The sequence below is a fragment of the Lissotriton helveticus genome, chromosome 5_1 (assembly GCF_964261635.1).
Source record: "Lissotriton helveticus chromosome 5_1, aLisHel1.1, whole genome shotgun sequence".
In the NCBI taxonomy this organism is placed as follows: domain Eukaryota; kingdom Metazoa; phylum Chordata; class Amphibia; order Caudata; family Salamandridae; genus Lissotriton; species Lissotriton helveticus.
The window spans coordinates 455,529,371-455,541,686 of record NC_136065.1 but is presented as its reverse complement, the minus strand read 5'-3'; the positions used below and the strand labels follow the sequence as shown (position 1 = coordinate 455,541,686).

Sequence of the window (12,316 nt, the reverse complement as noted above, 5' to 3'; positions counted from 1 at the left end):
CACAAGGGGAGTTCTAGGGGCACCCAAGTGTATAGCTAGTTTACACTTCGCGAGCAGTAGCATCATAGCTGTTTGACGGCGCTTCTAAGGTGGGATTTCCTCTACGTCGCCTAACAGTGCTATCAATAGGGTACACTCCAGTGCCAGTCCAGTGACGGCATGTATGGTATCACATACCTCCTCCCAAAATCCAGATGTAGATGGGCAGTCCCACGCAATATGGAGAAAGGTAGTTGCTTCTCGTCTGCATTTCCAGCAACGGAAATCTGGGCGGAGCCCTTGTTTGTGTAACTGTAAGGGGGTGCGATACAACCTGTGTGTGAATTTAAAATGTATAAGCCTCAGCTTGTAGTTCAGGGATAAATATCTCAGCTGTGAGCAACAGAATGACCATTGTTCATCTGTAAGCAGATCTTCCAAGTCATTCCTCCACTGCTCCTGAGCCCTGGGGGCAGCCCATGAGATATTGTTTGCTTGAGGTTATATAACCTAGTGATTAATCTACAAGGTGATGGTGTGGTCAATAAGTATTCCAGTGGTTTCATGGTCGCCGGAGAAGCTGGGAAAGTTGGGTGAATTGTTTTGCAAGTGGCACGCAGTTGGTAATAAAGAAGTAATTCCAGGACTGGTATTTGAGTGTTTCCTTGGCTTTGTGGCGGCTCTAGAAATGTGTCTTGTGTTTACAGGCCCGATGCCCATATTACGGACATGTGTTATTGAGCCCTTGTCTTGAAGAAAGGGAAAGTGTGGGTGATATGCAAGTAGAGTGAAGGGTGTGTAGAGCAGTGGGGTCTCCGTCCGCTTCTTCAAACCTTTTCAAGCCCAACAAAGGGTTTCAACTGTGTTTATTTCGTTAGCAGTTATATGATAGGGTCTATAGACAGCCACGTGCAGAGGGGTGGGGTCAGCCACATCTCTCTCGATAGCTACATGCGGTTGAAACGGAATGGGATGTATACAGAAATGGAGATATTGGGCTTATGCACATCACGCATAAAGTTCAAGATCAGGAGCTCCCATCCCTCCCCCGAACCCGAATAAAGATTCTTAAATTTAATAAAATATTTTGCTAAAACCAAAAATCTATTAGTGAAAACAATATATGAAAAAAATCTATATCAGTTCTTTCCTTTTTTACAGCGAAAGAAATTTACAGTTCAAAGCAGTTCTAGTGGCAAAAAGCAGACTTTCCTGACTGACAGCTCAAAGACATGCAAATATCTGCTAGGGCTTTGTTCGGCCATGCATACGTTTCACGTGCAGTCCAGCTCGAGGGAGCGCCGCAGGCACCTCCACCATGACACAGCAGGTGAGTGACGCCAAGGCAAAGTTTAAGAAGAAGCATTTATTATTATATTCCTTATTCTAACTCATATTCATTACTCAAATGCATTAATAGGGCATTGTGCAGAGGTTCTGAGGCCAAAAGGATGGAGAGTCAAGGCCACGCAGACCACTCCTGAGGTCAAAAGGATGGAGATTTTAGGCCACACAGACTACCTAAAGCTTTTTGTCTTTTAGAGGAGAGTAACCTTCTGGACAGGGGGAGTCGGACCTCCAGCTGCATTGCGGAACAGGAACGGATGGCCCGGATCCAGAGACTCTCACGCTCCGAGATCATGCTGAATGGGGTGCCCCTGAAAGGAGCCTGTGGAGGTGTGATCAGCAAGTCCTGTGATGCTATCAGTTTGGATATGAACAGTGGAAGCGAGGAGCATAGGAACCACTATAGGTGAGGAACCTCAAAAGAACTCATCTAGTAAGTCGTAAGCACTAATCTTGATCTTATTCACATCTTAGAATTGATGTCTTCTGTGTACAAGGCATTCATCTGCATGTTGCAGGTTGCTCCATGCATTTAGATGAGTCACACCTTCTTGTAAGAAATACATTGATCTATGTTAAGAGAGCCCTTAATGCATATTAGCTTTTAGTAGGATATTAATGGCAGCAAGTTTCTGTCAGCATATCAATTGAGCTCTCCGAAGTGTAAATAAAAAAAGTTCGGCAAATTATCAGCCCACACATTGCACCAGCATGTAGGTGGCTTATTGGAGGCAGAATTACCAAAACACTAATAAGTAAAGGACAACTTGGCCAGTTCCTCCATAACACGACTATATCAGCTCCCTCACCTACCTGTTAGCACATTGTTTGCTGTCCTGAATTTTCTTCTTTGATGGGTAGAGCACCATGAAGCTGGTTATAAAGCAGTATGCCAAAGCTTTGGCCATTAGCAGGTACAGGTGTTTCTAAGGATATTTTAGCAGGATCAACAATGGTTACTGAGGCCTGTGGCTAAGTGAGAGCTGAGTAGGGCACTAGGAATGAATATTGTTCTCAGGAAAGTTAAGGTAATGTAAATAATAGATTCTCTTCTTTTTCTTTTTGTCTTTCCTAATTTGATTTATACGTATAATAAGCAATTGCATCACAATAATTTATCATAGGTGAGGCATCATGTATAATAGTGTGTGTGACATTTATAAATCTCAATATACTATGGTTCTTTAATACTTCTAGATACATTTATATGATCAGCTGTGTTCCCAGTGCCAGCTCTTACCTGTTTTCTTATTTAATTTATCATATGCTACCATGGTAAATTAATATTTACTGTGCCTGGACCTATGCTATATTCTATGGCAATCCTATAGAGAAACATATTCATTTTGTATTTTGTTTCTAATATATTGCCAATATATTGATTTTTTTCATCATTTAAAATGATCACAAATACATGAACAATATAATTATACTCTTAATACTTTTATCAATATTCACCCACTCCTACAATAGATGTCTTTTAGATGATGCACCGGTTAGCCATGAATTGCCCTTTGGTATCTCTAGCATTGCACTTGCTACCATTGGCCTCAGATGACACAAAGGCCCTGTTTAGGTCTGGAGTTAGCCAAGACCATCTAATTTTACAAACATTGTATATATTTTAACTATCTTATAGGCGCTTTGAGCTGTCTCTCTATATTCATTAGTCTGTTATTGTGTCATTTAAATTTTTCCTCCTCCCACTACAGCATACAGCATGCACCAATAGTTCAATCACACTTCAGCTACTGACTAACATCACTATGCCTCAATACCTTGGAGAATAGATTATTTTATAGCTGAACTACTTGTTTTTAAAGAGGCATACATAAATTATTTTCTCACTTTGGTATTCTCTGTGATCGAGGATAATTTTCTGTCTTAATGAGATGAAGAACACATATATCTTCATGGATTAAACTGAATTATCTTTTTCAGTGATGTGTGATAAAAAGATTGATTTATATATTTATGTTGTGGTAGTGTGAATAATCTCCCAATATATTGGAATGCCGTCATTTCTCACCATGGGGACAATTTAAACAATATCCCACATTAAAGTTTAGTTTAAAGATCAATACCTGCTAAGAAGAGTGTAAAGTTCTCCAAAGGTAGAATGAAACGATCTCATGAGGAAAGGTTAAATGGAAGACTCTATTGCATTGGGCTTAAAGGCCTCTTCATGTATGGTCAGTGGTCAAATTCCGATATGACAGAAAGTGCAGTGAGTGCTCTCTTTGGGAGGCATTAGGAAACTGTGATCCCTAGATATGTCGCTCTATCTCACTTCCTTCCTCTCTTCCTCTCCCTCTCTCTCTCTCTCTCTCTCTCTCTCTCTCTCTCTCTCTCTCTCTCTCTCTCTCTCTCTCTCTCTTTCTCTCTACCCCTCTCTCTCTCTGTTTAATATAGTGCAGTTGGATTATTTTGTTTTCTAGTCCCATGCCATTTGTGCCTATTTTCAGTCCTATTTTTTTGTTTACACCCAGTACATCAGCCGAAGCATCTCAATGTGAGAGCCCCTCCAATCTCTGTGAGAAACATCGGAGCTCAGATTATCTCTCGATCCACTGCACCCCGAATGTGACCCAGGGTGAGTATATGTTGTCGACTAATTGTATCATGTTATAGTTAATCGAATGCAACTCATTAACTTATGGAATTTCACATGGATTATGCTCCTGGAAATTTGCACTTATGATTTCATAAAATTATCAAGTTGAGAATCCCCAAATGCATAGGTAATTTAGGCACATAAAAAAGTAAACCCTCTGGGTACAAGTACGGTGGTCCTGGGACCGCCGTACTCGCAGGGCAGTCCGACTACCACCCATTTGCCCTATTACAGGTGTGGCGGTGTGCATGCCACAAGACCACCGCCACCGCCAGGTTCAAGAATCCAGCAGTGACGGTGGTCTTCAAAGGGCCTGAATATGCTGGCAGTGCTAATGCCAGCAACACCTTGCATATTACAACCTGCTTTTCCATTGCCCATTTCATGGAGGGTACCCGCCATGAAAAGGGGGGTGAAATGCAGGTAAGAGGGCCCCAACAGGGCTCCTGGCCGAATCTGGGCATGGAGGTGCATGCGAGGGGGCACAAGTTGGTGCTCCCCTGGAATTGCACCTTCATTCCTGGACGGTGTGGCATGCTTGACATAGTGCGTGCCACACCATGAGGTAATGTGCTGCAGGCGCTCTCATAGTGATGGGATGCTTGTTAGGCTCTACTATGAGCCCAACATATCACCGCTGTGAGACCACCACAGCACTGCCCGCCCGCCCACCCACCCACCATGTATTAAACCCTTAATCTGGCAGGTGGGTGCACGACTGGCCTGGCGGTCTTCCTTGGACCGCGACGGTTGTGGTCCGCCTCGGGGCTTCCTTGGACCGCGACGGTTGTGGTCCCAGCCAAAGATCACCAAACCTCAAAATAAGGCCCTGTGCCTAAATTTCCTAATGCTAATTTATTTGCAACTGAAGAGAAAGTAGTAACTTAATAAATTACATGAAGTTATTTCTTTTTCAGGATTAACAAAAATCCCACAGCTATGTATGGGAAACAATGAAAGGTATAGATTTCCTGCCATACGCCTAAGAGTAAATGTGTGGACTTTCTGCTAGAAGAATCTTTGCAGGTTTTGAGTAAATTCCAAGGTCTAAATGAACCTTTACCTTTTTTTTGTTTTACCTCCAAAGGTTTTCCACGTCAGATACCATTTTCCTTAAAAACTACAACCAACATGGGTGTTTTGGTGTTTTTGGGGCATATGTATCAATAAAAGGTTTTGTGATTTCGACATAGCGATTTTTTGAGAATCGCTATTTGAGAACCGCAAAACGAAATTTAATCAAAAAATCGCTAACATTTTGCGATTCCCTCATATTCCTTAATTGCGACTCGCAAATTGCGAGTCGCAATTAAAGAATCCCTTCCCATTCATTCCTATGGGCCAAGAGGCCCTTAGGAATGAATGGAAATTGAGTGCGCCAATTGCGAGTACCCAATAGGTACTCTCAAATTGCGCACACAATTTCATGGGTGCAAGGGTTCCAAAGGGACACCCTGTTGCACCCCTGAAATGTTCATGTGTGCACATGTGGCACACATACATGCCCTAAGGGGGCATGCACGTGTGCCACGTGGCACTTTGAAAAAAGCAAAAAAGTGCTTTTTTCAAACAATTCCCAAATTACCACCAACTTACAGTTGTGTTTTCTTATGCCATATTCGCACAACTTAGGTGCTTTCTACCACACATTTAAGGAAATTTTGCGATTTTTCTAATTTGCGATGCATTTGTAATATGGTGAATGGGACCTTCGTCACATTTGTGACAGAGTAACATCTGCTGAACTTTAAATCAGCCCTATGTTTCTTAGCCTACAGTTGTTTCTCATGGATTTCAACATATTTTCTGTACCTGATTCCATGAGTAATAGTCTTTTAAATACTCCCATCCAGCTATAAGGATTAATATCACCCACATCAAGCCATAGACCCACTAAAATCTTTGTGTTCGACCAGACCAAACTTTTATCAATCAATTCCTTTTTTATTAGCTGCGTTTATGCCTACAACTAGTGGCTAGCGGGGAAGGCAAGCATATACTTGGAAACCAAACTATTGCAATGGCAATAATCAGACCCTCTCACCACCACTCTTCTGCCAAATGACACTTCCTTTAATCAGTTACTTTTCTGACTTGAGAGCTGGAGAACCAAGCTAAGATCCTGGCGTTGGCTTAACATGCTTTGATTCTGGTCAAATCACTTAATCTTTCCATGCCAACAAATATATAATAATTGGAGCTTGTGTATGATAACTGGTGCTTATGGAAAGCTCTACAATGCCCTTACACTGAGTTTGTGCTACATATAAAAAAACTGACTGCAAAAAAATACAAATCTGACCTTACACCTCTGATTGCCAAATTCACATGATCTTGATGCATCCCCTAGGTTGCCTGGCAAGATGGATCTCTTGGGGTTTGCTCTGTGATTCTCAGGCTTCCAAGATATTTGAGACACTTCAACTTTTTTAATTAATTTGCCTGGAATGTTATTCATGGGCTCCATAGGGTGCAAAACTCCCACTCCTGCTGCTCCTGACTTGATGAAATATCCATCCCCAGTACTTCCCAGATGCGGTGGAGCCAGCTCCTGTGATCTAGAACCTTATCCGTGCCACAGAGAACAATGATTTCCTGCTTCACAGGACACAATAGTTGGCACACTCGTTTTCCACTTGGGGAGCTTAGTGAAAATGCTTATTTTTTAGATAGATCTAAAATTACATAAACCAGCATTCTAGGGATTTTTGTGCTGAATATTGAATCTATGGTGGACTGTCCTTCCTCCCAGTTGCACCTAGGACATTCCCATAAGTGATGAAACAAGGTTCACTCAGCTCCAAATTGCCTTCAGCAGTTCTTGATGTCATTTTATTACACGCTCGTCATTTTATTTAGCAAAGCCCTAAGTTTAATTCCCAGGAATTGAATCTCCTGAGACCTCTGTAGAGGGAACTGGGCTTGATTTTGCTCCCTTAGGCTTTGTGAAGCTAAGGATCTGAGATTTCTGAATATTTATTTTAAAGCCTTACACTTGGCCACATACTTCCAGTTCATATATCAGAGCAGGTTCTGTGCGTGTTGGATTTGTCGGAGCTACCAGGATATCATCCACATGCATGCAGATTTTATGTATGGTCTGGCCTATCTTCACCAGCCACAGCTCAATTCGTTGTTATGGTTTTGTGATTTATAAAGTGTGTGCGTGCCCCAAAAGGTTTCCCAGCACTTGCATAATAGATCGAGGCATGCTGGCACAATTAAAATAGCCAAGTCTTCAACTGCTTGTGAAAACTCTCAGTAGAAGTGGAAAGACTAAGGGCCCTATTAGGATGGCGGACGGACCTGCGTCCGTCCGCCACCCCAGAGGTGGAGGGACCGTCCGCAGGGGCAGCGGCGGTCCCTCCGTGCAAATTAGGATGTGACCGGCACCCTGGCGGTCACATCCTGTCTTTTTAACATTGCGGCGGGTGCTGATTGAAGCAGCGCCCGCCGCAATGTGAAAACTGCATGCAGTGCATTTGATGCACAAAGCTGCAGGCACCGCGCGGTGCCTGCCGCTTTGTGCATGCAAATACAGGGGGGTACCATAGGTACCCCCCATGTGCACCCCCACCCCCCCTTCACCCTGGGGGCCCGCAACGGGCCCCCAAAGAAAAGACCGTATGCCTTTTCGTTGCGGCATTGCCGCCGCGGAAAGGCATATCCCAAAGCAAATCCTAATATGGCTGGCGGTGTCTGATAGACACCACCACCATATTAGAGCTTTTCCGCCGCGGTTTCGCGGCAGAAAAGCGGCGGAGGGTCTCCCCGTCCGCAGATGACCCCCCTGCCACCCTAATCTGGCGGGGGGTCTTTTCGCTCGCCGCAGCGGTGAATCCGCATCCTCCGGGCCGGCGGTGGCTTCTGCCAGCCCGGAGGATGCGGATTCACCGGAATCGTAATCGGCCCTTAGAACGGAAGGCAGAGAGTTCATGATTTTAGGCCCAAGATATTTGAAAGAAATACCTCCTTGTCTCACCAAATTATCTTGTGGGATCACTCCTAAATTCTAGTTATCTGAGGATAAGGAACGATTAGTGATGTAAGGATGGACTAGGGGCCAGATGTAGGTAATTCTATTTTACCGATTCATAAATACCGAATTTTACCGATTCGGTATTTATGAATCGGTAAAATAGAAGTAGTCAGATGTAGGTAAATATCTTTTCTTATTTACCGAATCGGTAAGATTCGGTATTTACCGATTCGGTAAATACCGAATCGGTATTGCCCATTGAATCCTATGGGCCTTGAAGCCCATAGGAATCAATGGGCAATACCGATTCGGTATTTACCGAATCGGTAAATACCGAATCCTGCAAGGGTGCAGGGGGTGTCACTTTGACACCCTCTAGCACCCCAAATACAGGCATGTGTGCCATGTGGCACACATACATGCCCTAAGGGCATGTCTGTGTGTCACATGGCACAGGTGTGCATGCACAGATGTGCATGCACACCTGCATTCGGTATTTTACCACCCAATAGGATTGGGTGGTAAAATACCGACTCTTAAGGGCCTGCGACACTCTCAGGAGTGTCACCTACATGTGGAATTACCGAATCGGTAAAATTACCGATTCTGTAAAATGCTGGCCCCTACATGCTGATTCTTAAATACCGGTCGGTAACGGCCGAAATCGGCCGTTACCGACCGGTATTTCCTCTCCTACATCTGACCCTCTATTCCTTAAAAACCGTGGTCCTGCCTGAGCAATGGCTTTATGCATATAGCACTGTTCTGTTGCAGAGCTGAGTAGAAACAGAAGTACGCTTAGGAGTATGACAAAGTAGTCATGCTGCTGCATTTGTAATGATGACTTGGTGGACCCCAGATTGAGTACATTGCCAGAGTGTCGCCGAGAGATGATGAGTGCCTGAACAGTCATCTATTGAGAGGAAATGGACCAGAGAATCTTTCTCAGGCACCTAAAAAGTTTGAAACAGTCCTATTTGTTTGATAATCCATCAAAATCTGTTTCTGTGGTGTAACCGGGGCTGACTGATATGCGTGAGGAAGATTGCAGGATTCTAGATGTTACGACATTTCGCAGTTTTGATGCTTTTCAAGAATCTTCCCCGGTATAGGCAAGAGCGAGATTGGCCTTTAGTTTTGTAACTTAGATGCATCCAACAAAGGCTTTTTAAGCAAAAGGACCACCATGGCATGCTTCCACAGATGAGAGAATGTGGCTTTCAAAATAGACATGTTAAGAAGATTGATCAGAATACTGGAAAGGATGGAATTGGCTATTTGCGAGTCCACGGAGGTGCCGGATCTGTAGGGGATCCCAACTTCATAGCCCACAGAGGAGCCCCAAAATTTTCTCCATCATGAAGATTAAAAGTTGATAGTGTGAGCTACGGACCAGGTCAAGAAACAGTAGACTTAACGTCCTCTGTAAAACCATTAAATGGACTGACAGAGCTCCATACAGAGTTTCAGAGGACCGGTAGGAGAGGGCATCCTTGCTGCATCACTGTTGGTATCTTTAGCGAATAACTATAATTTACTCTCACTTCTACATAGGGCTTTTTGTAGTTACTTAGGGTGTAGGATATAGACTTTGGGCTAGAATGAAAAGGCTTTCAGACCTGGAAGTCTACGGGTAATGATCTCTGTGAAAATGTTGTATCCGCATTAAGCAGGGAGATTGGCCTATATGACAAAAATTGCTCTAGATCCTTACCCGAATCGGGTGTTACTAGTATTGCGGCCTTCCTGATAGATTTTTTTACAGCCTCAGCAATTAAATTGTACTGACATGCAAGATGTGTTCCAGCTCCTCATAATATGTCTTATAAAAGAGTGTTATAAAACTTTCAAGGGCTAGAGCTTTACCTAATTTGAACTATTCCATAGCTTAGATTATAGCCTCTATTGCAATGGGCCTTTCAAAAGTCCTCACCAAAGTGCTTGAGTTCTCATGAGGCTTGGGATATATAGAGTCCTGTAAGTGTATTTCACTGTCGCCAATTTATTTGGTTTTCTTTGTGGAGGTTTGCTTATATGCTTGTGTTATTCACTTGTGCAGAGCAGCCTGGTGCTCATTTTGATTGATGTCATCCTATCTCTGGCTATTTTAGCTGCCAGTTTACAGACCAGGAGTTTCTTGGCTTTGTGTCCTTCCTTAAAATACTGAAGATGCATCTGTTGTAGTGCCACTGGGCCCATTTAGTATGTTCTCACTTTCTCTCCTAACACTAAGCATCATATTCATCTATTTGGTGCTCCTATGGATCCTGAATTGTGCAGAGAGCGGTCGGATATCGGGGATCCAACCCAGTTATCCGATGAGGACCAGGAATTGGGTAGCTGACCTACCAACTCATAATTAAATTCATGTATATAACCCTCAGAACTAAGCTATACAAATATAGAATTATCATAGCTTGACCAAATCTCCTGACGTAATTCAGTCAGACTAAGTCATGCAAAATAACAATTAACCTAGAGTTATGCAAAATAGTAACTTTATAATCTGCTGTCTAGAAATGTCTCTATTTAGATTCCCATCCCTCATTAATACTCAATTTGAATGCACAAACAATAGTTGGAGACAAGTCATGGAGAGTCAGAAACAGGATTTGAGTTTGATTAGATTGACCAGTAAATTAAGATGAGTAAATACATCAATATCAGGCATTTACATTTCTGAGTGTAGAATAAACAATTTATTCTTTGAGGGCCATTCATTACCAAATCACTAGAAGAGTTCTGGAAGGGACATGAACCATATCAGCTCAAAGATTCTCTACCATGAGGGAAAGGACACACAGCGTTAATAGAGTCCGCATTGGAACAAATGATATATCTCAGTCCGCAAAGATCTCCGAAGAAGAAGAAAAAGGTCTCTTCCCACTTTCCTCCATCACACAAGGCATATTATATTCATCAAGTTCCGGGTTGACACCTCGTGGGTCCCCTCGTCTGGTCAGACCACTCAATCCATTGGTCAGTTTGTATAGGGTGATTGTCATGCAGCATAAAGAAGACACATTTTATAGCCATCCAGTGCATATCATTTCTAACAATGGTCCTTTTTCATAGGAACATGAGTGAGTTCAAGAGGACAGTTTTTCATGGCAGATGTTCCCAAAGTAGCAATAAGGTTGCATGTAGTCCTAGTATGCATTCGGGAACTCCATCTATGAAACATAGTTTCATTCTACATTGTAAGTTTACTAAGCCATTCCATGAGAATAAAATTCAAGCAAGTAATGAAAATGCAGGCCTTAATTGAATCTGGTTGATGAAATATAGAATATGGAATAATACAGATATACATTACATGCTAGAGTTTAAGGTTCTACATCTTTCTTTCAACTTCTTTGCCCTCATAAAGCATTTTAATTTAATTAGCATGTGTAACGATGTATTGCTGAGTTTTCAAAGTATCAAAGTATAAAGTTATTTCAAAATTTAAAATATTAATATCATTTTTAATCATTTTCATTAGTACATATATGAAGATCCGTCCCTAAAAGTTTAATAACATTTAGTCTTTTTTATAAACATGTAGCACCCTTTTCTCCTTTTTCACTTAATGCACATTTTCACATATGCAAAGCATGGAGTTTTAAAATACATACATAATGTCATCTAAATTACATTAGCCTCATAATTTCTTTACACACATTGTTATTTAATGAAGATGAATAATGATTCCTTTTTAACATGTAAGTCATCACTTTTTTATATTTCTACTACACGTTAAAAATATACCAATAAAACCTATGTTGCTCAAATGAATAGTTTAATCTAATCTGCCTCTCTGCATGCTTTTACGATGCAGTAACTATGTATTTTCATGATGTGTTTCTCATGATTCTTCAATGTATAGTTAGCAAAACTTTGTGTACGCTTGTAATTTTCTCTCAAAGGTGTCGAAATCAGTTTAATGTGACAGTTAAAAGGATTCAGCAGTTTATCTTCTTTACCACAACCTTAATAGGACTTGTTCCGCTCTGTCAGTGTCAAGCGTCCTGTGTTGTGCCCTTGTTTTGAGCATACACCAGATCAAACTTTAATCCAAGGATGTCTTCTAGGATTCCATTTCGAGAATTTTGTATATCTTTAGCAAATTATGATAGTCATTTACCAATTACCTGTTTTAATCTTTCATGCAGGAGGCCTTGATGCCTTTGGCTTCTGTATTAAATGTTTGTTATTTCCATCTACTCATGCCTATGTCGTATTGTTTTCTCTAAGCTGTCATTCGGCTGTTTTGCTTCAATATGTTTTCTTAATGTATAAGTATTTAGCTTGTATTTCCATTTGGTTAAATTGTGATGTACACACTGGAAGGCAGGCTCACCACAGCCTCTTGCCTCCCACTATCGGAACTTGCCGGCAAGAGATCGGAACCTTGA

The 12,316-nt window shown here is 41.9% G+C and overlaps 1 protein-coding gene across 1 annotated transcript in view; it reads left to right on the top strand.

The window, feature by feature from the left end:
- Positions 1–12,316, top strand: part of FRMPD2 (FERM and PDZ domain containing 2) — a 446,136-nt gene that overhangs the window by 110,160 nt on the left and 323,660 nt on the right. The window contains exons 14-16 of the mRNA XM_078640972.1: positions 1,141–1,309; positions 1,522–1,732; positions 3,816–3,919. Of these exons, the coding sequence (XP_078497098.1) occupies positions 1,141–1,309; positions 1,522–1,732; positions 3,816–3,919 (484 nt within the window). The remainder of the gene's footprint in view (positions 1–1,140; positions 1,310–1,521; positions 1,733–3,815; positions 3,920–12,316) is intronic.